General features: G+C 39.8%; 1 protein-coding gene across 4 annotated transcripts; it reads left to right on the top strand.

Annotated features, from left to right (window-relative positions):
* Positions 1-1,080: 1,080 nt before the first annotated feature.
* On the top strand, positions 1,081-27,919 carry aifm1 (apoptosis inducing factor mitochondrion associated 1). Of its 4 annotated transcripts, none has more exons than XM_054755688.1 (18): positions 1,081-1,325; positions 1,856-1,986; positions 2,057-2,165; positions 2,260-2,277; positions 2,990-3,094; positions 7,430-7,548; positions 7,619-7,749; positions 7,807-7,897; positions 15,028-15,112; positions 15,195-15,271; positions 16,211-16,319; positions 16,411-16,518; positions 16,608-16,696; positions 16,771-16,911; positions 17,031-17,173; positions 27,123-27,247; positions 27,333-27,520; positions 27,592-27,919. In XM_054755688.1, exons 1-18 carry the CDS (start codon positions 1,238-1,240, stop codon positions 27,661-27,663), a joined length of 1,929 nt encoding a protein of 642 aa, XP_054611663.1. In that variant the 5' UTR covers positions 1,081-1,237; the 3' UTR covers positions 27,664-27,919. The 4 variants fall into 4 exon arrangements, with proteins under 4 accessions (XP_054611663.1, XP_054611664.1, XP_054611665.1 ...); XM_054755689.1 differs by having other exon boundaries at positions 2,993-3,094; XM_054755690.1 differs by lacking the exon at positions 2,260-2,277.

A 27,919-nucleotide genomic window follows, 5' to 3' on the forward strand; every position in this document is an offset into this window, starting at 1 on the left:
GTCTATGAGCGCATGCTGTCACTGGCAGGTAAGATGCACCTCGATTTATGTTTTTTCATTACAGTATGAAATACTGGCATCACCCTTTTTTTTAGGCACAACATTGCAGCCATTGTAAAGGCTGCTATTCAAGGGTGCCGTTGCTGTTTCGGGATTTGTAACAGCGCACAATTCAACCTCTTCTTCTTCCTCCTGAGCGGAGGAATGCTGGTGTGTCCGACTTGGTGGCTGGGTGCCGCATCCAGGGCGCTCCTAACCGAGCAGTGTCGCCCTCTACTGGTGACAATAACCAAAGCACTCTTTTAATGTAGCTTCTTTTTAATGTATTAAAAAGAAGCTACAATTAAAAGAGTAGTATGTGTAGTATGTACTGTAGTATGTGGTGTCCGGACTTGACCCAGCCTTCAATTAAGTTTGTCAGGGTTCTGGGGACCCTTTCCTCCCCAGTGGCGTTGTCGGTGTGAATTCTCTTTAACTCAAATTGATAAACTGACCCCTCTGGCCACAGAATGATTTTATGAAGTGATTTTAAACTTCTTTTCTGTAAAGTACTTTGAATTACCTTGTGTATGAATTGTGCTGTAACTTGCCTTGACACATCCAATATGGCGGCGACGTTGACGTACGACTCAACGCTCGGTGCGGCGTCAACTACGCATTTATGTCTCTGCGCATGCGGGGAAGCGATCAAGAGAGGGGGTGTGGCGTGTTGCTGGAGGAGCCGCCTACATAAGAAAGTACTCCCTCATTGGCTCAGAGTGGCTCAAGTTGGACTGTTCTTCGACCAATCCAAACGTTTGTAATGCCAAAGATCCAAGCAGGAGAGAACTATTTGGTGTGGTTTCAGTTGTACCAGCCCTATCCGTTGAAAATTTTGTTGGCAGTTATTAACTACCTGGTAGATTTAGAATCACCAATATATCGAACACAATATTAACTAACTTATTGAGAATGCCCCATTAATTTAGAGTCTATGAAGCTATTGAGAATTAGCCTGGTTCGGTGCGGCGCCATCTTTAGTGTATTCATTCGCCCAATTGTGGGCAATCTTTGCCGATTAAGAACTTTAAAATTACCCATGATTCCTTCCGAAGGTATGACCTGTCTCTGGCCTTGTGTATCGCGGTGCAGCTGCTACGTGCAGGAGGTGTTAGGATTAGGTTAACTAACTAGCAATAGCGCACCTACCTGACAGGTCGGTAAGTGAAGTGGGAATTGTACGAGTGGAGTTGCCACAATGCTGAAATGTAGAACTGTGTGGAAAAAGCTTGCCCCTCTTGGCAGAGCCTCATCAACACTATGTCGGCAAAATGTGAGAAGAACAGGTATGCAATCTTGGCTCAACAGCTTGCATTTACTTCTTGTTTGCTGGCATCATAATCTTTGTCATGAAGTAACGGTACGTGTTATTGTGTAATGTCTGCTAACAAAGGTGCAACCTTTTAGGTGCTCGTCTGACCTTCAGCTATCACCGTTAAGCGAAATTAGCCAGTCAGCAAACGGCGCCTGAAGTTAATAGCAATTTAAATAGTCAGACCCTGCTTTGTACCTGACACGTTTTTTTACTTGTATGCAGCTTGTAGTGTATCAATTAGGTATACCCTCCATCAGAGTCCCTCCAATCCATTAATACAAATTCTAAAATATGTTTATTTCATCATACTAACAGCTTTTTGTAATATTTAGGTTAACAGAATAGTTAGAAATAATTGCATGCAGTGCATTTCTACACCAGCCATACTAATAAACATAAATTGAGTTTGACGTTTTAAATGCATCTCCTCAGTGCAATTGTGCCTAATTGTGTGCCAGATGAGTGGTAAAGACAATGCATTTGGCTGCTGTTTGTTAACAGGTTTGAACCATGGGAGAATACCAGCTCATCTACCTGCGGTTCACATGGCGACAGGGCCTGCAGGGGGCAGCAGGGAAAACCAGCTGTATGTCCTCCTGGTTGGGGCAGCCTGCCTTGGTGGGGGGATCTATGTGAGTGCAGGTTCTAGTCTCTCACTCAGTTTGTGTATGCAATGAATTACTACTTGTGTTGTTTTCACAGGTGTACCAAACTCTCAAAGGAGACCAGAAAAGATATGATGAGCGTTTTGCAGTTTTACATCAAGCCACCAGAGAGGAAATATACTCAAGCATTCAGACAGAAGCTCCTGGTCAGCACCCTTTTATTTATTTTAGTGAGGTTGATTGAATCAACACTGGAACTCATCAATGATTTATACTGTACAATTTTTTTTTTTGCTGCAGAGACCATTGAGACAGAGGGTTAGTGATTTCATTATTTGTATATGATTTACTTTTATATAGATGAGAATTAACAGATTTGCTACATTGCTTTTTGGGCTTTTCCTTATTAAGGCCCTGTCCACACGGAAACATTCCTGGGATTTTTTTTTTTTTTTTTGGCGGGTTGAAAAAATATTGCAACCACACTGCTGGATTAGTATATAGTTGCATCCAGACGGGATGAGAACAATAGGTGAAAACTATGTAATACACAAGGCACACCTACGTGTGGCGCTGTGAAAAGACACACAGATGCAACCACGTGACACACCAAACTATAGAAGAAGAAAAAAACTCATAAGTCTGTCGTCTTACGCTTTCTAAGGCTCGTCTAGACTTGCGACAAAGTGGAATTACTTCTGCAAGTTATTTTGGAGTTTTAGACAACAAAATATCCGAAGAGTGTCAACTGGGGTGGGTCATGCCAGTCGGAATAATCGGATATTATGTTGCTTGTCGTCAAAGCTCACTTCTGGTTACGTGATGGCGGCATCATCGTTATCAGAAAGAAGCACGTTCATGGTCTATACAGAAACAACAAGCCGGCGTTTTCAGATTTTCCCATTCTAGAAGCAGTTAAAAAAAAAAAGATGGTTTCAGGTCACCCAGAACACTATTTCCCTTTCCGTGTGGATAGCCCCTAAAACATAATTTAACACAGTTCAGATTATATTGTGTGTTTCTCCATCAGCAGTGCCCAATCCAGAACCTGAAGTTGCACCTGTGTCGCAAGAGCCGAGCCCTTCTGCTGATGCTGAGGCGGCGGCCCCGAGTGAGGCAGACGAACCTCTCCCAGGTAGTTTGCATAATATAGCCTCGTGTGAAAAGTGTGTTTTAGACAAGAAGATCTTTGGCATAAAAATTGCTAATTAAATGACATTGTGTGTAATTTTGAGGGGAAAAATTACATACACTCCTAATCAAAATCTTAAGACCAGTTAAAAAAATTGCTAGAATTTGCATTTTGCACAATTGGATGTAAATGAGGTTTTAAGTAGAGCTACAATATGCAAAAACAAGAAGGGGAAGTGAGACAAAAAGCATTTTGAAAAAGTAATGTATTGAAAACAACAATTAAACTGAAATAGGCTGTTTATCAGCTGATCAAAAGTTTAAGACCATCGCTCAAAAAAATAACAAAAAACTCAGTAATGAGTAGCTCCACCTTTGTTGTTTGGGCATGCTTGATGCGAGTGTTTCCAGGAGGCTAGTGGGAACATTGCTCCAAGTGGTGAAGATGGCTTCACGAAGGGCATCAACTGTCTGGAACTGATGGCCATTTTTATAAACTTCCATTGCCATCCATCCCCAAATGTTCTCTATGGGATTTAAATGAGGGGAACATGCAGGATGGTCCAAAAGAGTGATGTTATTCTCCCTGAAGAAGTCCTTGGTCAAGCGAACATTGTGAACTGCAGCGTTGTCCTGTTGAAAAACCCAGCTGTTACCACACAGACGAGGACCCTCAGTCACGACGGATGCCCGCTGCAACATCTGCACTTAAGCACTCCGCCGTTTGACGACCCTGCACCACCTGAATCTCCGCTGTTCCACTGAGTGAAAAAGCACCACAAACCATGATGGATCCCCCTCCACTGTGCCGGGTAGAAAACATCTCAGGTGGAATCTCCTTGTCATGCCAGTAACATTGGAAGCCATCTGGACCGTCAAAGTTAAATTTTTTCTCATCAGAGAATAAAACGTTTTTCCACCTTTCAATGTCCCATGTTTGATGCTCCCTGGCAAAGTCTAAACGGGCAGTTTTGTGGCGTTGAAGGAGACGGAGTATTTGAATTAATTTTTTAAACCCTTTTCCCGCAATGCCGTCTGATGGTCATTGCGCTGCAGTCGGCACCAGTAAGGGACTTAATTTGGGTGGAAGACCGCCCTGTGTCTTGATGGACAGCCAATTGGATCCTCCGGCTCAGCGCAGGTGTGATTTTTTTTTTTTTCTTTCTTTCTTTTTTTTCTTTTTGGGTCTAACACTTGACTTTTTTGTTCATTAATGCTCAGGGTCTTTAAAAAAATATAGAATGACTGTCTTACTGCGCCCAACCTCAGCAGCAATGGCACGCTGCGAGAGGCCTTTTTGTTATGCAGCTCGACAATCCAACCACGTTCAAAAAGAGAAAGCTTCTTAGCTTTAGCCATCAGGAGGGCATGACAGTGTGAATGCCTGACAGAAAAGGAAAATTTTGAGCAGATGTTGGCTTTTATAGCCTGTGGTCTTTAACTTTTGATCAGCTGACAAACAGCCGATTTCAGTTTAATTGTTGTTTTTAATAAATTACATTTTCAAAATACTTTTTGTCTCACCCCCCCTTCTTGTTTTTGCATATTGTAGCTCTACTTAAAACCTCATTAAGATCCAATTGTGCAAAATGCAAATTCTAGCAATTTTTCAACTGGTCTTAAGATTTTGATCAGGAGTATTTAAGGGGTTTAACGATAGGTATCACGATTCGTGGTTGCTGATACTATTCAAGGACTATAATGGTTCATTTAGAACAGAGGTCTCCAACTCCATTTCACTGGGGGCCAGTGGAGGTAGAGCCTGGTGAGACTAGGCCGCATCAAGTATTCGGAGTAGGGCTGGGAATCTCAGGGTACCTCACGATACGATACAATTGACAATTCAAATTCCATGTGATAACACCACTGTTAGTTCAGTGTTGGTGTTTACTTGTGCCTTTAAGTATGTAAGTAACACTGAGATTGCCTGGATGTTGCGGGCTGCAGTTACACTACTCTTTGATGTCCAGTCGTGGGCCGCAAGATACGATTTGGTGGGCCGCAAATGGCCCGCGGGCCGTGAGTTTGAGACCCCTGATTTAGAACGATACAATCCGAAACGATTAAGTAACTTTAAATCAATTCAGTAACTTTATAGCCAAAAAGTCAACCAGTGTGACTATGAAATAAATACCTGGAAACTGGACAGTGCAGGTGAAGTTTCCTAGATTCCTGGTTTTTGTAAGGGAATCGGGTATAAATTAATTATGGATATAAACAAACAAGTAAACAACAATTAATGGCAAATGCATTCACTTTTTATTTGAATAAAGTGCAACCAACACTTTAGGTTGAATTAACAGGAGGTTAACCTGCTACTACTGCTGTTTCTTTTCAACATAAATACCTTGTGCAGACTTCTTATGTGTTCTTCCGCCATTTCTCCCAGCTTTTGATTACGCAGATAGAAGCAGGCCCTTTCGTGAATCACGTTCACTTTCGGCACAAAATAATTGTCCAGTTTCGCCATGACAGTCATGAGACTGTCATGGCGAAACAGTCTCTGTAATTATTGTTTTGCGTTTCATCTTTGAAGGTGAAAGTCTTATACACTTGTTCAGCTTCTCTCCCCAACGAATAGAGTAGTGTACACACCTGTACCTCTCCTTCTTCCTTGTTTAGCTTCGTTGCTATCCTGTAGCGATGAAACCTTTGACATCCTCCGCAAACGTCTGACACAATGGAGTGTTATGCAGAAAATATCCCAAACTTTGGCGAGCTTTAGTCAGCTTTATTAAGTTGCAACAACATAACACCCGAGACTGACTCACTGGACACAGCTCAGAAGAATCTTCAACTCTTGGTGAACACTCATGACGTCACTTCCCATATCACTATGCCTTGTGCTCCACACACATACATCACACCCCCTAAACCTAATAACTGGTTGGGTCACCCTTAGCAGCAACAACTGCAATCAAGCGTTTGGGATAACTTGGAATGATTCTTTTACAGCGCTGTGGAGGAATGTTGGCCCACTCGTCTTTGCAGAATTGGTGTAATTCAGCCACATTGGAGGGTTTTTGGCCATGAACCGCCTTTTTAAGGTCATGCCACAGCATCTCAGTAGGATTCAGGTCAGGACTTTGACTAGGCCACTCCAAAGTCTTACTTTTGTTTTTCTTCAGCCATTCAGAGGTGGACTCGCTAGTGTGTTCTGGATCGTTGTCCTGCTGCGAACCCAAGTTTGTTTCAGTATGAGGTCACGAACAGATGGCCAGATATTCTCCTTCAGGATTTTTTGGCAGACAGCATGGTTACGTTTATCACAGCAAGTCTTCCAGGTCCTGAAGCAGCAAAACAGTCCCAGATAATCACACTACCACCACCATATTTTACTGTTCTTTTTCTGAAATGCAGTGTTACTTTATGACAGATGTAATGGGACACACACCTTCCAAAAAGTTCAACTTTTGTCTCGTCACACCAGAGTATTTTCCCAAAGGTCTTGGGGATCATCAAGATGTTTTCTGGCAAAATTGACGAGCCTCATGTTCTTTTTGTTCAGCAGTGGTTTTCTTCATGGAACTCCGCCATGCAGGCTGTTTTTGCTCAGTGTCTTTCTTATGGTGAAGTCATGAACACTGACTTAACTAAGGCAAGTGAGGCCTGCAGTTCTTTGATGTTGTTGTGGGGCCTTTTGTGACCTCTTGGATGAGTCGTTGTTGCACCCTTGGGGTAATTTTGGTTGGCCGGCAACTTCTGGGAAGGTTCATCACTGTTCCATTTTTTCGCCATTTGTGGATAATGGCTCTCACTGTGATTCGCTGGAGTCCCAAAGCTTTAGAAATGGCTTCAAGAGGTGTTACACCAAGTTTGTGTTACCGAAGGGACTGGAAGGTCAGTTGAGATTTTTCAATTTTTTTTTTATTTTAATGAAAGTGAAATTATAAACTAGGGTCTTTCTGCAAGATTTTTTTTTTTTATTGTAAGAGAGAGTTCCACGACATCTGAGGTTGAGAATAAAGAAAGCTACATTGTGAAATACACTTTGCTGTCTGTTTGAATCCACACATACAAAATATGACAGAATGGAAGATGGACTACCTCAGCTCTCAGGTTTTGAACAGGTGCGATATTACAGTGTACATGTCTGATAGTGCTTACAGAGGACCAAGGAATGCTCAGGTCATTGTGCACATGCTCAGACACTTGAAAAATTAGGGGGAACATTGCCCTGCTCAATTGATAATGTTAATTCTGTCTTTGACTGTGTTTGACTGACTCCAATGATAACGTCTCTTTTTATCCACAGGTCTGTTTCTCTCCTGCGCCTAACAGGTTTATTTGTGCAGGTCATCCACTGTACTGTACTGACTCTCCCTGTTTCTCATGCAAGCTGCAGAACCAGACTCTGCACTCAAGCTCCCCTCGCACGCTCCCTACCTCCTCATTGGCGGAGGCACTGCCTCCTTCGCTGCTGCCCGCTCTATTCGAGCCAGAGACCCTGGCGCCCGTGTGAGTCTTCCATCAGCTCTCTTCTCACTTCTCTCATTCTCAGTCAAGTTTTAACCAAGCTTCCGAACAGGTTTTGATTGTGACTGACGAGCAAGACCTACCGTACATGAGACCGCCTTTGTCCAAAGAACTGTGGTTCTCTGACGACCCTGCTGTGACTGACACGCTGCGCTTCAAACAGTGGAATGGAAAGGAAAGAAGGTGAGTGCCATATCTGTCTAGTTAGTTGCTTTGAATAACTTTGTGTTTATTTTGCAGCATTTACTTCCAGCCACCATCCTTCTACATTACTCCCGAAGAACTGAGTAGTGCAGAGAATGGGGGCGTGGCTGTTTTCACTGGAAAAAAGGTTGGTTGATGCTTCTTGATGCCTTTTAACTGTCATGGGTTGCTTCTTTTGTATGAAAATAGCGTAATAAGTAATTAAATGAACCCTTAAGAGCCCAGGGTAAGATTAAGAGTACCTTTGTGTTTATCTTTCATATTTCACTTTAAAAACTTTTTTTTTTCAGTACAACCTTACATGTGACAGTCCAGTTCTTTTTTCCTTTTGACATACAACCCCTGGCAAAAATTATGGAATCACCAGTCTTGGAGGATGTTCATTCAGTTGTTTAAATTTGTAGAAAAAAAGCAGATCACAGACATGACACAAAACTAAAGTCATTTCAAATGGCAACTTTCTGGCTTTAAGAAACACTTAAAGAAATCAAGAAAAAAAGATGTAGTAGTCAGTAACAGTTACTTTTTTAGACCAATCAGAGGGAAAAAATTATGGAATCACTCAATTCTGAGGAAAAAATTATGGAATCATGAAAAAAAAACAACAAAAGAATACTTCAAACACACCACTAGTACTTTGTTGCACCACCTCTGGCTTTTATAACAGCTTGCAGTCTCAGAGGCATGGACTTAATGAGTGACAAACAGTACTCTTCATCAATCTGGCTCCAACTTTCTCTGATTGCTTTTGCCAATTTTTTTTACAAAAAGTTTGATTATCAAACTTCTTAAAGAAGGTAAATCATCACGCAATGTTGCAAAAGATGTTGGTTGTTCACAGTCAGCTGTGTCTAAAATCTGGACCAAGTACAAACAACATGGGAAGGTTGTTAAAGGCAAGCATACTGGTAGACCAAGGAAGACATCAAAGCGTCAAGACAGAAAACTTAAAGCAATATATGTCTTGAAAACAGAAAATGCACAGCAAAACAAATGGGAGGAAACTGGAGTCAACGTCTGTGACCGAACTGTAAGCAACCGCCTAAAGGAAATGGGATTTACATACAGGAAAGCTAAACGAAAGCCATTATTAACACCTAAACATAAAAAACAAGGTTACAATGGGCTAAGGAAAAGCAATCGTGGACTGTGGATGACTGGATGAAAGTCATATTCAGTGGTGAATCACGAATCTGCATTGGGCAAGGTGATGATGCTGGAACTTTTGTTTGGTGCCGTTCCAATGAGATTTATGAAGACGACTGCCTGAAGAAAACATGTCAATTTCCACAGTCATTGATGATATGGGGCTGCATGTCAGGTAAAGGCACTTCCTCCCATTTGTTCCTCATTTGTTTTGCTGTGCATTTTCTGTTTTCAAGACATATTGCTTTAAGTTTTCTGTCTTGACGCTTTGATGTCTTCCTTGGTCTACCAGTATGCTTGCCTTTAACAACCTTCCCATGTTGTTTGTACTTGGTCCAGATTTTAGACACAGCTGACTGTGAACAACCAACATCTTTTGCAACATTGCGTGATGATTTACCTTCTTTAAGAAGTTTGATAATCAAACTTTTTGTAAAAAAAAATTGGCAAAAGCAATCAGAGAAAGTTGGAGCCAGATTGATGAAGAGTACTGTTTGTCACTCATTAAGTCCATGCCTCTGAGACTGCAAGCTGTTATAAAAGCCAGAGGTGGTGCAACAAAGTACTAGTGGTGTGTTTGAAGTATTCTTTTGTTGTTTTTTTTTCATGATTCCATAATTTTTTTCCTCAGAATTGAGTGATTCCATAATTTTTTCCCTCTGATTGGTCTAAAAAAGTAACAGTTACTGACTACCACATCTTTTTTTCTTGATTTCTTTAAGTGTTTCTTAAAGCCAGAAAGTTGCCATTTGAAATGACTTTAGTTTTGTGTCATGTCTGTGATCTGCTTTTTTTCTACAAATTTAAACAACTGAATGAACATCCTCCAAGACTGGTGATTCCATAATTTTTGCCAGGGGTTGTAGTATGTTAACTCATTCAATCCCAAAGACGTATTTATAGGCAAAAAGAGGTGATGAGGCAACTGCACACTAAAAGTATTCACTTTTCGAGCAGTTTTAAGCCATAAAAATGGCCAGAAGGTGGCAGAAATGCATTTGATAAGAGCTCAGCATGGATCTTTTGCATGTAAAAACACACTCGACAGCAAGGAGGAAGTGGAAGAGCATGGAGGAGTGTAGCGTGCAGAAGGTTACGCATTGTAGGGAAATTTTAACACATGCATACACACGCGTGCACACACAGTTTAGTTCCAAATGCGAAAATTTTAAATAGTTCATGGTGTTATATTTGTAAATAAATTAGGGATGCTCTGATCAGGGTTTAATGCTGCCGATTCCGATACCAATCATCCAGGACTGAAATCAGTCGATACTGATATCAATACCAATTAAATGGGATAATTATCAATTTTTCAATTTATTTATAATGCTCTTGGCTCATAATATAATGCTATTATTAATAGTTCTATTCGTGCCGTATATAGGGGATAGTCAGGACAATTCCAAGGCCCCTTGATTGCCAGGGGACCCAAAAATAGGTAATTATTATATTATTATATAAATTTGTAATTAATAAAGTGTGGGCAATGTGATTTTTTTTTTTTTTTTTTTTTTTTTTTTTGATGGGACCCAGAATTCCTGGCTGCATCCCCGCTACTGGCTATATGATATGAAAAAAGGAAACATAAAATCACCTTAATTTAGAAACTTAAATTTAAAAACATATTTGACTTGGGGCCGCACTAGTGGTTAGCACGTTGGCCAATACAGGAACAGCCTGGAGATCCGGAAGATCTGGGTTCGATTCTCCCCTGGGCATTCCCAAAAACATGCAGGTGAGGTTAATTGGCGACTCTAAATTGTCCATAGGTATGAATGTGAGTGTGAATGGTTGTTTGTCTATATGTGCCCTGCGATTGGCTGGCGACCAGTCCAGGGTGTACCCCGCCTGTCGCCCGAAGTCAGCTGGGATAGGCTCCAGCATGCCCCCGCGACCCTAATGAGGATGAAGCGGTATAGAAAATGGATGGATGGGATATTTGACTTGCGTTGAACACTGTTGAAACTTCCATAGGATGACACGCCTTCTTTAAGCAGACTTTAGATGTGGTGGAACTTCCAGGTACGTGAGAAAGCACTCGGCTAATTCAGTGTCTTCCACTGCTGGAAAAAGGCTGGTCATTTCGTGCGATTAATTCAGTTAATTTTCGGGTTATTAGCTTACCTTTCTGACTGTCACATATGCGTTAGTGGTAGCCATATGGCTACATTAGCGTATGACTAATGATCACACCCTTAGCTTTAAACTCACCATACTCCGTCAGTTGTTTGTTCTTTAAATGCCGTATTAAAGTTTAGCGTGCTACCCCTGCAAGATAGTTTCCCTGGCATGTGTTGGTAGTTCCACACGGCAGACATGATGTTATTGTGGGAAAAGTGGGAGGACGACGCTGCTAAAGACGTTAGATAGGTTAAGACACTACACTGCACGAAAGGATCACTCTGGCCTGCTAACCACAGGTATCGGCTTTTGTGATCGGTGTTCAAAGGCATTTATTGGCATCTGCCGATCTTGTGATATTTCATGGAAATCGGCTGATATTGATTGGTGGCAAGATCGATCGGAGCACCTGTAAAATTGTTATTTGGATGTAAAACAACCCTTTTTTGTATTGTTTATGTTGTGGTATAGTTGTTTAGATATTTGAGCTTTCAGAAAAGCAAATAATTTGTGTCAAAGTGAAAGTTATGCTTAAACTATATATTTTCACAAAAAGCTGATTTTCTCCCTTTTCTTGTTGGGAACTGATATTTTCCTGAAATTTTGCTATGTTTACTGCTGATTACTAAAGAACGGAAAAAGGTAAAAACAAACTTTTTTTTCTGATGAAAGACGAGAGTCTAATCTTTCTTTTAGTAGGTTCCATGTTTATATAGCCATAGAACACAATACTCTGTGTGCCTTAAAATAAAAAATACTGAAGGTTGTCTTTTGAAAAATGGCTGGGATTGAATGTGTTAACACAGAGGGCCTAAAATCAACCTAAAACCTAATATTTGATTCAGGAAGTTTTGTGATTTGTTTGTTTGTTTGTTTTTTTACTGTAAAAATGGATTCACGCTGCCACAGCGCAATAACCATCAGATGGCATCTGCGGGAAAAGAGTTTAAAAAACAAAAAACTAATTCAAAGACCTCGTCTCCGTCAACACCACAAAACTGCCCGTTTAGACTTTGCCAGGGAGCATCAAACATGGGACATTGAAAGGTGGAAAAAAGTTTTATTCTTTGATGAGAGAGAAAATGTAACCTTGACGGTCCAGATGGCTTCCAACGTTACTGGCATGACAAGGAGATCCCACCTGAGATGTTTTCTACCCGGCACAGTGGAGGGGGGTCCATCATCATCTGGGTGCTTTTTCATTGAGTGGAACACTGGAGGTTCAGGTGGTGTGGGGTCGTCAAACAATTTTAACTACACAGTAGACACATAGGAGGATTGGGTTTGCGCCCCCCTGTGCACTTCGGGTTGGTTGTGGTGCCATGCCCCTCATGGAAAAAAATAAATAAATCATTTTGGGTCCCCCGGGCGGGGGGCAGCTTTTGTCACCACATTAACAGAGCCAACAACAGCTTTACATAACTCCAACTCTGAAGGTTTGCGAATGTCTTGCTGTTAATTGTTCGATACTACCAGTGTAATATTTACTGCTACTGAGTTGCCATGTAACTGTCTGCATATACTGTAGTATGCAATTAACTAGTTGATGCAAGAGAACATAACAAATGTGCTTAAAGGCCATCTTTTACAGTCTCACTGTAATTTTAATTGGACAATTCAAAAATGTTTTTAACATTTATGAAAGATTTAACTTTTAAATCTGCCAACAAGCAAAGTCAAAATTGAATTATTTTATGGAAAAATAATTAGTTTGAACTTCTGTTATCACAAAAATATTTTTTCTTTTTTGTAATGGTGATACAGCAGCAAGTGAGAGAAATTGCCACTGACTGTCCGCAGTGATACTGTCAGCTTCTTCAATTTAACTGATTTAAAAATACATGCTAAACATTTACCTGCGCTGATTAAAAGTTGGTTAAAAAGGAGAGACGTGACATTAAGTAAGCTAACAGGTTAATTTCCACGACACAGACTGGCTAGGTTACAAAAAAATTGGGTCACATATTTTCGTTTGCTTATTGCTTATATTGTTGTGGGGTCTTTTGTGCCCTCTTGGATGAGTCGTTGCTGCGCCCTTGGGGTAATTTTGGTTGGCCAGCCACTCCTGGGAAGGTTCACCACCATTCCATGTTTTCGCCACTTTTGGATAATAGCTCTCACTGTGGTTCTCTGGAGTCCCAGAGCTTTAGGAATGGCTTCATAACCTTTTCCTGACTTATAGATATCAATTACTTTCTTTCTGGAGAAAGCAACATAGGGTAATCACTTTTTCCCCTTAATAATAGAAGGTTCCATTTAAAAACTGCACTTTGTGTTCATTTGTGTTGTCATTGATATATTTAAATTAGTTTGATGATCTGAAACATGTAAGTGTGACAAACATGTATAAAATAAGAAATCAGGAATGGGGGAAAAACACTTTTTCACACCAGAGTTTATAAACGCTCACAGTACATACATACTTCCCCACATAACTCACTGATTTATCTATGGTGTTGTCATGTTATTTTTTTTTTGCAATGATGGTGATGTTGGCAATTAGATTACAGTTATTGTTAATGTTATTATTATTATTATTATTATGCTTAATATTTCCATTATTACTATGACCACTAATAAGTATAACTTTCTTAATACAGTGTTATGACTGTGGCTGTTGAGATGATTTTGTTATTCTTAGTTTGGGTTTAATGGCTGTCATAGACATTAGCTGATGTAGTCCTTTTGTTGTTGCAATTTTTGTTGCTGTTGTCGCTCTCTGTATTGCCTACCCTCTATCCCCTCCTGCTCTGGTCTCACCGCCCCAAATGTGCATCACAATAAAACATCAAATAAAGTCAAATACAAACTATGTAAGAGGAGAAGAGTATCTTACCGTTTCCCAGGCAGAGCAAATCTGTTTAGCATTTAAGGGCATCTAGATCAACAATACTATTTGACCTATTGGCTGGACAGGACAGGGCAGGATTAAAAAAAAATGATAATAAAGACTCATTCAAAGATGCTGTGAATGATATGTAGCATTCTGCACTGGTCACTAGGTGTCAGTAATGTTACTGTAATGTTCTTTGAGACACACAAGCACCAGACTTGATTGCCGGAACTAATAATGTTAATCACTCGAGTGATGTTAATAACTGTATTTAGAAGGTCGTAAGCAGATTTTCTGTGCTCTCATGAAAATATTTCCTTTATCAATAAAGAATCCTACTTTGTGGAATTTCACCTATCACGGTCGGGTCTGGAACCAATTAATCATGATAAAGGAGGCATTCAGAAGACGTATTCAAAGACGTTGTAATGATATGTAGTATTCTACACTGGTCACGAGGTGTCAGTAATGTTACTGTAATGTTTGGTGAGACACACGAGCAACAATATTCCATAATTACTGTTGCAGTTGTAATCCACGCCAACCTAAAATAGTATAGTATAGTGCTATACCATAACAGTACGAGCCACAGGTTTTTGTGATCGGCGTTGATGGGCATTTATCGGCATATGATAATCACGTGGCCATATGATGATCGATAGGAGCATCCCTAATGTCTTATTTTCTCTTATTGTGTGTACTATATTGGGTAATACTAGTGTAAAGGTGACTATAGGGGTGTATGTTCATGTCTAAAGGGCTCTAATAATGTTAAAAAACACATTTAAAAGGTTGTAAACATCTTATATGCTCCTACTTGGAAAATATTCCATTTATAAATAAGGAATCCTACTTTGCGGAAATTCGCTTGGTCAGGTCTGGAACCTATTAACCATGATAAACGAGGGAAACTGTACACAAAAAATACAATGTTTTTGTCCACCTCAGGAAAGCTGAATACGACATAATTGAAGGTTCAGGCCTGTGTACGAATTGCATCAGTTAGTCAGTTGATGCCAGTGTTGGCTTATCTTTTCCTCTCACCCTCTGCAACCAAAGGGTCTCTAATGCTTTATTAGCCTAATTATTGTAAACCTAATTATTGTAAGCCTAGTTAATGTAAGTTCGAACAAGCAATACATTTTCTATTCCAGGTTGTTCATATGGATGTGCGAGGAAACAAAGTGAAACTAGATGATGATACTGAGATTTCTTATGACAAGTGCTTAATTGCCACAGGTAAGCCACTTCATCATTTTGATGTCCTCCTTGTCGTCTTTTCACACGAAGTAGAAGGGCGTCTAAAGTTGTCTTTATTTAGGCGGGGTTCCAAGAAATCTGCAAGTCTTGGAAAGAGCAGGAGAGGAGGTGTTGAAGAAGACCACTCTGTTCCGTAAGGTTAGTGTTCAGCTATCAGACTGTGCTACCTTCATTGGGTTTTCCACAACTGAAATGCCGTACAGTGGAACCTTGGTTTTCAATGAAAATTAAGATAAATTAATTAAATTCATTAATTAAGTTAATTGAATTGAATTATTTAACATAACTTAATTGATATTAATTTGATTTTTATTTATTTATTTTCATGTTATATTATTATTATTAGGGATGTTCGATAATATCCGCCCACCGATATTATCAGGCCAATATTGGCATATAACTAATATCGGTCGATATTGGTATCGGGTTTTTTCCCTATGATGAAAACAGTTGGTTTTTTTTCTGGGCTCCCATGTTTTCCGGTGCACAAATGATGGGCCCATCAAACCGCCTCTGAAGCGTGTAAACAACCGTGTGGCTAGTAACAAGCTTGCTCGCTCCTGACTGACATTATGTCTGTAGTGTCTTCTTCGGATATTAAACTTGCGATTTGCAGTGACTGCAAAGCGTTGGTTATGCGAGGCGGAGCCAAGACTATTTCCTTCATACTTTCCCAGGGCGAAAGCCATCAATTGGAAAATGTGTATCACACTGGATAACCACACCTTTCTATTGTGCAAGACGCCGGATTCACCAAACGTGGAGTTCCCTGAGCCATGCTTTGCCATTCCGAATCCCAAGTATTTCTCAGATGTTTGCTGACTGGAGTTGTACTATGTTGTTTACAGCCACGTCGAGAAGCTATTTGCTGATGCTTTATCCATTGGCTTCACAACATATACAGTATGTGTTAATTCCACAACAGGAGATATGTGATGTTAGACATAGCGGAATTTGAGAGTTGGACAATATTGGCGTATCGGATAGCTGCAAAAAAGCCAATATTGGACATCCCTAAGTATTATTAACTTTATTTAATTTTAATAAAAAATAATAAGCTGCATTTTCCCACCACAGATTGATGACTTCAGATCCTTAGATAAAGTTTCCAGAAATGTCAAGTCTGTTGCAGTCATCGGAGGCGGCTTCTTGGGCAGCGAACTGGCCTGTGCCCTCGGCAGGAGATGTAAGGCCGATGACAACAAGGAGAAGGAGAAAACTTTTTTTTTTTTTTTTTGGCTTGTGAGGTTGTCATAATGTTTTTGCCGCCCTTTTAGCACAAGATTCTGGTCTGGAGGTTATACAGATGTTCCCTGAGAAGGGCAACATGGGCAAAGTGCTGCCCGAGTATCTCAGCAACTGGACGACAGAAAAAGTCAAGAAAGGTTTGTCTCTCTTTCAAATTCTTGCTTGGTTTACCACCATCTTGTCTCATAGTTAGCACAAATTGAAAACTCTCCATGTGGTCTCCCAGAGGGTGTAAAAGTAGTCTCCGAAGCACTGGTCAAGTCTGTCACCTGCAAAGATGAGCAATTAGAAATCCAACTGAAGGATGGTCGATTGGTAGGTCCAGTGCAATTAAGATGATAAGACAACATGCGTCATCGTTACTTGTACTGCCATGCTTCACCTTGCAGGTAAAAACCAATCACATCGTTGCAGCTGTTGGCCTGGAGCCCAACGTGGACCTCGCTAAGTCAGCAGGCCTCGAGGTGGACTCAGACTTTGGTGGCTACCGGGTCAATGCGGAATTGCAAGCTCGGTCCAACATTTGGGTGGTAAGTTTTCTTTGAAATTACTTTAAAAAAATAAAAAATAAATAAAATTACTAGACCAATATTTCATCATGATATACACCACTAATCCATGCTGCATATTCTTCTGTGGCGTCCTGCAGGCTGGTGATGCTGCGTGTTTCTATGACATCAGGCTGGGCCGTAGACGGGTGGAGCACCACGACCATGCCGTCGTCAGTGGCAGACTGGCAGGGGAGAATATGACAGGAGCCAGCAAACCTTACTGGCATCAGTCTATGTTTTGGTGGGTATTGACATTATGAATATGTTGGTTTAAACATAAGGCACTTGGGTAGCACATACAAATGTGCAAATGAATTACGGTATTTTCTGGACTATAAATCGCATCAGTCGGGAAATGCATCATGAAGAGAGGAAAAAAAACGTTCACCAATGTTCACCAAGGAGACAAACTAAAGCTACAGAAGCTGAAATAGTTAGCGTTTTTTAAGTATATGGCCATAATAAAAACATACCTATTTAATAAATGTCAGTGTTCTCAAAGAAGAAACTTTTAATACGTGACATGATGCCTGGACGCATCCCAGTGTGTAGAAATATATCAAACAGGCGTATTTTAACACCGAAACTTCATTTTTGTGTTAACAAAATAGACAAAAAATTATACATGTGTATTTAGTTAAGTCAGCTGCTGACACAACAGCTACAATCTCCAAGTCAAACATAATTGGTTAATTAAACAACTCTGCTCTTTAAAATACCACATTTCTCAATCAGGTACAGTTACTGTATCATATACAGTCGTCCTTCGCTACGTTGCAGCTCAAACATCGCTACCTAAGTGTATTTTGTTTTTTCAAGAATTAATTAATTAATTAATTATCGCTGTTTTGTGGTTGGCTATGGCCTATTGTGACATATACTGTAACGTATCTTTCAATATTTTTTGACCAATAATAGGCCGTGCTCACCCACAAAACAGCGATTAATTATTAATGAATGACGTCAGTAATGTTACATTTCTGCACAATGCGGTGTAACCAAAGAACAATATGAGTGTAAAGCTGACTATGGTGTTATTTTTGACTACATTGCTCTAATGTTAAAACCCATATTTAGAAAGTCATAAACACGTTTACTATGCTCTAACTACGAAAATATTTCGTTTATTAATATTTATTAATATTTTATGCTTTGCGGAAAGTCAATATCACAGTCGAGTCTGGCACCAATTAAGTGTGATAAACGAGGGATGACTGTATTCAGTTAGACAGCCCAAAGTTTTTGAATGTTTTTTTTTTGTTTGTTTCATTCCTTTGTCCTTGAACGGTTAAAGCAAATACTTAAAGCGAATGATTACATTATTGAGTGCTAATGTGCATATTTGTTTAGTGCACCTCAGGTTAACACTTCCTGTTACCACACATCAAACAGCGACTTCATAATCTTATCTCTGAAAAACAAACTCGAGACTCATACTGGTAGAAAAAGGGTCTGTATTAATTTTGTGCTTTTAATTTTATGTTGTTCTTGTCTTAGTTTTCAGGGTTTCCGCTACATGTAATGGATCGTGGCACAACACCACAGTAAAATAAGAGCCGCCACACCTTTGGGAAATTAGTTTTTTGCTTTTTTTAAATGTGAAAACAATGTTAAGTAATAGATTGTATGAATGGACATACGTGCTATATCAGGGGTGTCCATTACCACGATCACGCAGGTAGTGGGGGTTGCGTGTAATCCACAATATAACCAACATATGATATCAGTCATCTGACATTAAGCCACCTCTTGATTCGCTCTTTTGCTTCAGCAGAAAAAAAAGTGGAGAGCAGATGTCGGCAACAGATGTCGTTAAATGCTTATTTTAATGTTTTAAATAGTGGTCGACTGATTACACTGGGGAACACTCTATATGTTGCATTTAAAGAAAGACTTGTTTTTAGTCAATTTAAGTGTGCTGAGTTCAAATCTGAAGTTAGTTTTTTTCTGCAAGCTACAGATTTTATGCAAACTTTGCAATTTCTGCAATGTCAGCCACAAATCAGTATATTTAACAAGGCAAAAGAAACAGAACAATAAAATGTGATTTTAGATTAAAGTACACCATTGCTAAAAGTGCCATATGTTTTTTCTGGAAGCGTTTCTCAGAAAACAGTCTTTATCGCAACGTGAGGTAAGCGTCATTCAGAATGTTCTTCAAATAAGAGGCAATCACAGCCAATACTGCTTATCACTTTCTGTCTGTACGGTATTTTAGTCAGGCAGGAATGTGCGTTTGTAACTTTTGCATTTGTACACTTCATCTGGGCAATCTCGTTTAATACTCCAGCAGTAGTCGGCCATCATACTTTTGTCCCAGCGACCTTGGTAGCGTTCTTCCATGATCTTTAGGTCTTGGTGGAACCGCTCTCCTTGTTCGTCACTCACAGCCCCCAGGTTTTCAGGGAGCTGGTCAAGGTGGCTGTTCAAAAAATGAAGCTTGATGCTCATGTTGCACCTGAGAGCACGAAAAGCGAGGAGCATTCTGTTCACAAGTTCATTGTAGTTCTCTGCCTTGTTGTTTCCGAGGAAGTTCTGAACGACTGCCACAAAGGATAACCATGCTGCCTTCTCCAAGGCCATCAAACACACCTGCTTTGATCTTCTCGAACGACAATGTCCAATGTCTTTATCGTCTATTGAAGGCAAATCTTTGAAAACTGGAACAGGAACTTCTTCAGAGTGCGGAGCAGGCCAAATAGCTGAGGGAATGTTCGGCTATACGATCTTATGTCTGTTTTTCTTGCCCACACCCGCTGTGTTTGCCATGCAGAAGTAGCAATCAGTAACATGGTTGGTGGGTTCTTGCCAAATCATTAGAACTCCAAAAGGCAGACCATTGCGTTTTCCTTTGGTCCAGCTTCGGAGCATTTCCTCATAATTGTGGCACACAACATGAGGAGCCCATTGCTTGTCTTGGTCACCAAGATGAACTTCAAAATAAGCCTTGTAGGCTCGCTTCACAAACAAGGATATGGTACGTCTCTGGTGATGGAGTGTGTAGCAACCACAGATGTAACAGAAGGTATCAGGCTTGTTTCTACAGTGATGTCTCGATGAGGAAGCCATGTTTGATTTGGAAAAAAGCATGATAAAAATATTAGAATCTATGTATATAATCTCAAAACGCTTAGATTTGGGTTACGTAAGTTCATATTTAGACTATTTCATCTATCTCAAATTGCATGAAAATTAGAGCTTATGGAGAAACTAATTTCAGATTTGAAATCAGCGCCTAAAAATCCTTCAGAATCAGTTAAAAAATCCAATGCAACAGAAAGTTAAAATAATAGTGTTCCCCAGTGTTAACGGCCGATATTTGGAATTTTGATCTATATCGTTATCGGCCTTTTATTTAAATCTGACGGGCCAATATCAAGAACTCAATTTAAAACAGGCTTATTTCGGCTCAGATGCAGCCACGACTCTATCTCTCTCCTGCTGGCTGCAACTTATGTCTCCAGCATTGCTCCACCCACGGCGCCATCTGATTGGTTAAGCAAACCACAGCACACATTAGTGGCAGAGCCAGTCTGAAGCGGACGCTGTCCTCACACACACAAACACACACACGTTTTCTCATGAGGAGAACATCCTGAGAGCAAAGACACATGGCAAGGTAAACGCAGAAAACTCTCGAGAAATTGTAATAAACATCCCAGTGCTCCAGTACATCTCACAACAACTACTAACGTTACAGTGAGCAGCAGAATAACGTAACGTAACGTAAGAGTGGAGTAAACATTAGCAGCAGCTCTGCATGCTCATAGTACCTCCTGACATGTCTGAGTTTGTTGGAAGAGAGCTGCTGATAATGTCGACAGTCAGTCTGTTGAGAGAGTGGGTAAAAAAATTTATTCAGTTGTTTTATTGCAGGGAAGCACGTCAAGGTGGAGGCTAGTTAGCGTACCATAACATTAGTTCGCCATTCTGGCTCTAAAGGCTCAGCAGACTATGTACTTGTATTAGCAATGTGGAGAATGTATGTAATGTGGAGAATAGCGTGTGTTTGTGTGAAAGTCGCATGAAAAACTCTACAGCTCTCAACTACTACAATAACGTAACGTTAAGAGCCGAGTAAACAAGCGGCAGCTTTGCTAGCTCGTAGTACCTCCAAATATGTCTGAGTCACTTGAAACAATGCTGTTGGTCATTGGTAATGGAAAACAAAGATACGTTATATATAAATGTTATTTTATTTACTGTGGAAACATTTCAGGGAGCTATTTAAGTTTTCATTCAACTTCTAAAAGATGCTTCTGAGTGTAGGTACTCCGTGCTCTTCTGGAGCTATTTTTATATTTGTTTGGTTAAATAAACATGCTTTAGGCAATTAAACGAAGTTAAGTGTTTGAATTATTCAACATTTTTACGCCAATTTTTACACTTGTCCTGCCAATGAATATTGGCACCAAATATCGGTTATTGGCCTCCTTAACTACTAATAATCGGTATCGGTCCTGAAAAACCCATATTGGTCGATCTCTGGTTTTAAATGTCTTTGTTTTTATTTGATTTATTAATTTTTCCTGTAGTAATTTGTACTTTTACTTATTATTTATTTTTTTAATAGTCTGTGCAGTACCTTGGAAACAGTGTTTTTAAAATGTGCGATATAAATAAAGTGGATTGGATTGGATTGGCAGCCACACAAGGATAATGCAACTTTCATTTTTATTATTCTGATTACGGATAAACTAACTGAGCGGTAAGATACCTATATCTATAACAAAAGTTATCCGTTCACGTGTAGCGGCTGCTTGTGTAGAAAAAAAGTCAATTGTTTGATGGCTGCACTTTGCGTCATGAACGCCTTGCCTTGACTTTAATGTCTTTTGCATCATCCTTTTAATTTCTCGTATACAATATCTGTAATGCAGTGGTTCCCGAACTTTTTACAGTGGCGTACCCCTTCAGACATTTGACCTGAAGCCAGGTAACCCCCAGTCCTGCACACTTATAAAACACAAACCTTTAAACCTTTTATCTTAATTCACTTATATTCACTAATATTCACTTCAAATATTGAACATAATTAATTGGTTAATTAAATTTTACATTCTTTATGTTTATAGTAGGAGGTAGATCTTTGGGAGATGGTCATATTAAAAGTCGCCCACAGGCTGAAAAAGTGTGAACACTCCCTGTGCTATATAGATATATGTATAGCCTATTATTTACATATTGACCGCAATTAGTTCGAAATAAAATCTCAATATCAAATATCATACTAGGGATGCTCTGATCAGGGTGCTGCCGATTCTGATACGATCATCCATGAGTGAAATCGGATGATACCGATCATATAGATTAAGTGTACATTTTTAAATTAACTATTGGCTTGTGATATGAAAAAGGGAACCATAAAATCACCTTCATTTAGACAAAAACATATTTGACTTTTTAAAGGGAACATATACCACTGGTGAAACTTAAAGAGGATGAAACTCCTTCTTTAAGGAGACTTTGGATGTGAGATTGAGTCATGAGACGTCCAGTAACATGTAGATGGGTTCCAAGTGAGAGAGCATCCGATGAATTCAGTTATTTTTTCGGGTTATTTGCTTTAGACCCTAGATTCCCAAAATGGCGTACGCGTACCCCAAGGAGTACGGCAATTGTCATAGGGGTACAGGATATAAAAATGAAAAACAATTAGCGCCTGGTACATGAATAAAAATGAAAAACAATTACCGCCTAACACTCACAATTACGAGTGCACCTGAACGCCTCATAGCACAAAGCGCACAGTCAAAGCAGAAAGAAGGAAGGCGACATGGCATGAAGTTCTTCATTGTTCTGTGTGAGTTATATAAATAAGAATATATGAATAAGTTTGATGATTATGTTGTGTATTAAGAGTGTTTAATGTCAAAGGTTTAATTTACATTGGTGTTCCAATCCCCACACTGAAAACCTGTCCGTGTGTGTCAGGATAAGAGAGTGGGGATTCCTCCTAAAATGAGGGCTTATTGCTGCACGTATGTAATTTAGTACTTTAGATGCTGCTTTATCATGTTTATTCAACTTTCCCTTTCAATTTGGTATCAAATTAATATGCGGACTTAAATCATAGCGATTGTAAGTGGACAAAAATGACGCTCAAGTTCAACCCATTCAAATGGAAGGATCCCAACATCCGGCCGAAATAAAAGATATGAAGGACGAATACTTGGATACTTTATTAATCTCCAAGAGATATTCATATGTTATCTATTTATCAGTGTTCATGTCAATCTTTTATCAGAATTTTTGAACCAGAATTACTTACTGTAAAATTAACCAGATAATCATGTTTAATATTTTAATTTCATGAAAATTAAGAATGGTTTATGTTTTTTAAGTGTGCAGGAGTAAGGGGGTACATGGTTTCAAGTCAAATGTCTAAAGGAGTACGCAGCTGTGAAAAGTTTGGGACCCACGGCTTTAGACTTCTGACTGTCATGTACATACGGGCGAGTTTCCAGTGTTTTGGCTACATTAGCTGCCGTTTGACTGATGATCACATTGTGAGCCTCAAAAACTCACCATACTCCGTCAAGTGTTTGTTCTTCAAATGCCGTGTTAAATTAAACCTTTTTAACGTACTACCAAGGCAAAATATTTTTCATGGCATGTTTTGCAGGCTGCAAAATGCATATAACTCTCACAAACGACAGCTCAGTCCCACACGGTAGACATGATTGTTTTGGGTTTGCCATGCCTGCACAGTGTGAAGGAAAGGAAAGTGGGCAGGGGACGCTCACTACCGACTACCTGCTGCATGCTGCAGTAGTACAAGCCATGGGTGATCTGCTTTTGTGATCAGCGTTGAAAGGCATTTATATGCCGATCACTAGGTTTTAACGATTCATTTTAATAACAATTCGAATCATAGTTCGTGGTTGCTGATATGATTCAAGGATGATATTGGTTCCTTAAGAGCAATTACGATCTGAAACGATTCAGCAACTTTAAATTGATTCAGTAACTTTTTAGCCAAAAATGATACCTGGATACTGGACAGTGCAGGTGTGTTTTCCTAGATTCCTGTTGTTTTTTGTAAGGGAATCAGGTATAAATTAATTATAGATATAAACAAATTAAGTATGGATATAAACAAACAAGTAAACAACTAATGGCAAGTGCAACTAACACTTCAGGTTGAATTAACACGAGGTTAACCTTTGCTGCTCTCATTTCAATATTCAATACATTTTCAATAAAAGCAACCGACATTTCAACAGTAGGTTTACCTGCTGCTTCTGCTTTTGTTTTCAACATAAAAATAATACAATATTAATATCAAAATAAAGAGCAAACAACATCTCTTTAGTTTGAATTAACAGTAGCAGTAACCTGCTGCTTTTGCTGTTGTTTTTCAACACAAAAATAATATAAATGCAACATTGTCAGGTTGCCATAATATTTTACTTGACCTTTACATATCCTACAAACAGCGAGCAACTTATGTAGAACCTTTCCCTCTTTGCAAAGGCCAAAGTGTTTCCACACACTGGACCGCTTTGGGGGCTTAATTAATTTTGCTTGCCGGCTTGTACTCTGTCATCCGTCATGCTACGTTTTGTTGTCTTCTGGCGCGTGGCGATGACGTCACAGACAGGCAGACTTAATTGAGTAACGTTTAACGGCTTTATCATTGAAAGTGCTAAAAAAAAACCCACATCCATATAAAGCCTGCCAAGCTTAAATCCAATGCTTTATTTCCTAGTATCGATGCAATCAATTGATTACCTTGTAAACAACATTAGATCGATATATGTCATCCTGAATGGCAACTTGCCAAACACAGATCAATCTACCGCAGTTGAATTATGATTCAACTACATTTAATTTAAATCGATACATCCATGTAGTAGATTAATCATTACACCCCTACCGATAATGTGCTTTTTCACAGAAATCGGAAGATTTTGATCGGTGGCCAATCGATGGGAGCTCACCACCACAGTTTCAAAAAATCCTAGGGCAACCCCTGGTTTTACACAAAACATAATAAATAAATACCATTAGATTGCTACAATGTATGACAACCCCTCCCCTCCGAGTCCGCTGGAGGTTTGTTGGAAGACAAGCTGGTCCGGTGGTTCAATTTGTGTTCCAAACTGCATCACAAGTTCTACTCTGTGAATTATTGTGGCCACTAGGTGTTGCCAAAAAACAACCACCACCACACTATACGTAAAGGCAGCACATGTTAAATTCTATTGTCGCTTATCTAAGTTGTAGGAACAATAAATAGTAACTTCACATTTAGTTGCTAATTTGGGTTCAGAAATAAGTAATAATAAGCATCTCAATAATGCTTATTATAGCAAAATAAAGTTTTGTATCATTCTTTGACTTTTAGCATTTAATTAGGACAGAAAAGTCAGATTGTACTTGGACAAAAGTCTTGTCGCATACCAAAATAGTGTACGGTAGAAATAATATTTGCCTTTGAAAACACAAACATGCCACAAAAACATCACAACATAAAGTCAGGGTGCCTTGGTAAGAATAATGAATATTGTGTATGACTCCCATGAGCTTGGAGGACTCCCATCCATACGTCCCAGCAATCCTCAAATAACTTGTTGACAAAATCATCTGGAATTCCAAAAAAAGCAGTCTCGCACGACTCCCAGACTTCATCAAGATTTTTTTGGTTTCATCTTCAAGTCTCCTTCTTCATCTCACTCTAAACATGTTCAATAATGTTCATGTCTTGTGACTTGGCTGGCCAATCCTGGAGCATCTTCTCCTTCTTCACCATCAGGAACTTTGATGTGAAGCTGGGTAAGGAGCTGGAGAATGCTGAAGAATTTGCCCTCTCTTGTGATTTGGAAGGTGTTGGGCAGTATGTATTTTTTGGTACTTCAGGCTGTTGATGTTGCCATCCACTCTGCAGATTTCTTGTGCACCCGCATACTGGGTATGGCCCAAGCCATGATATTCCTCTACAAATCTTCTGTTTTCTGGATGAATCTTGGGTACATGCGGGTCTTTTGCATTATTTGCTGTGACTCGGATGCGTTTAATTAATGATTCATCACGAATGTCAACCTTCTGCCACTTCTCCACTGTCCATCCTTTGTGCAAGCTGTGGGACTTGGAAAATACAACACGATTCTTTAGTTGTCTCTAAATTCTTGCTGCCCATTCCCTTCCAAATCACAAGAGAGGGTAAATTCTTCTGCAGGATGAGGCTCATTTTCATACTTCAGCCTCCACAAAGTTCCTGATGTGAAGAAGGTGAAGATGCTCCAGGATTAGCCCGCCCAGTCACCAGACATGAACATTATTGATCATATTTGGGGTTAGATGAAGGAGGTTTGGGAGATGAAAGCAAAGAATGTTGATGAAGTCTGGTAGTCCTGCTACACGGCTTTCTTTGATATTTCCAGATGATTTTATTAATTAGTTATTTCAGTCATTACTAAGACGTATGGATGCAGCCCTCCAAGCTCATGGGAGTCATATACAATATTAATTCCTTCTACCAAGGCACCCTGACTTTAGGTTCTGATGGTTTTGTACCACATTTGTGTTTTTAAAGGAAAATATCATTTCTACTATACATTGTTTTGGTATGCCTCAAAACTTTTGTCCAAGTACAAGCTGACCTTTTTGTCCTAATAAAATGATAAAACTCAATGAATGATACAAGACTTTATTTTGCCATAATAAGCAGGCTTTAGCCTTTCATATAAGTTATTTCTGAATTCAATTGAGTAACTAAAAGTGAAGTTATTATTTATTGTTCCTACAACTTGGATAAGTGATAAGACTTGCGTATTGCCTTAGGTGTGAATGAGGAGCAGCTGTGTTAAATTTGGTGTTACCACACTCAGACTCTCTCATACTGGTCACTGGAAGTTCAATGTGGCACCTCATGGCAAAGAACCCTCTGAGGATGTGAAAAAAAGAATAGTTTCTCTACACAAAGATGTTCTAAGCAATAAGAAGATTGCCAACACCCTGAAAGTGAGCTGCAGTATGGTGGCCAAGACCACCATGTGTCTTGCCTACAGTCAAACATGGTGGTGGGAGTGTCATGGTATGGGGCTGTTTGAGTGCTGCCAGCACTGGGGAGCTACAGTTCATTGAGGGGAAACATTGTAATATGACATACTCAAGCAGAGCATGATGCCCTCCCCAGGGAAAAGTATTGAGTAAAGACAGTCTCTCCCAATGTTTTTGCATCCCAGGAGTGACCTGGGTCCTGATGTAGGATACGAGGCCATCGGAATCGTGGACAGCAGTTTGCCCACTGTGGGCGTCTTTGCCAAAGCCACAGCAAAAGACACACCAAAAGCTGCCACTGAGCAGTCTGGTACGAGTAGTAACGGAATGATTCCATAAAGCAATTGCAGTTAAGTACTGTATATCATGGGAACGAGCGTTTCTCTTGTGTGCAGGAACCGGTATCCGCTCAGAAAGCGAAACGGAGGACGTCGCTTCAAGCCTAGTGGCCTCCACGACGCCCACACTTACTAGCACGCAAAAAGACGACTATGGCAAAGGAGTCATCTTCTACCTGCGAGACAAAGTGGTGGTGGGCATCATCCTGTGGAACGTTTTCAACAGAATGCCCATCGCTAGAAAGGTGAGCTCGATCCCGTTTAGGAAGGACGACGTTTCAAGATGGTGGAAAACAATTCTGGTGTTCAATTGCAGATAATCAAGGATGGAGAGGAGCACGGGGACCTGAACGAAGTTGCCAAACTGTTTAACATCCACGAGGATTAAGACAGAGAAGACTTTGTGAACTTTGTCCTTTACAATCTGGTCATGTCTACAATGACACGATGTATGTAAATTATGTTCTCTGTGGATTATTTTCATACTCTATTTTGAAATTGCAATCCCAGCATCTGTCTTGTCTCTCACTTTTTGACCACCACCACCAAAAAAAATGCCTGTGTGTGTATGATGGTACGCCACATCTGTACAGCGCTGGCCTTCTTTGTCGTCACAGAAAGGCTGCAATAAAAGCTATTTTTAA

The sequence above is a fragment of the Dunckerocampus dactyliophorus genome, chromosome 16 (assembly GCF_027744805.1).
Source record: "Dunckerocampus dactyliophorus isolate RoL2022-P2 chromosome 16, RoL_Ddac_1.1, whole genome shotgun sequence".
Taxonomy (NCBI): Eukaryota; Metazoa; Chordata; class Actinopteri; order Syngnathiformes; family Syngnathidae; genus Dunckerocampus; species Dunckerocampus dactyliophorus.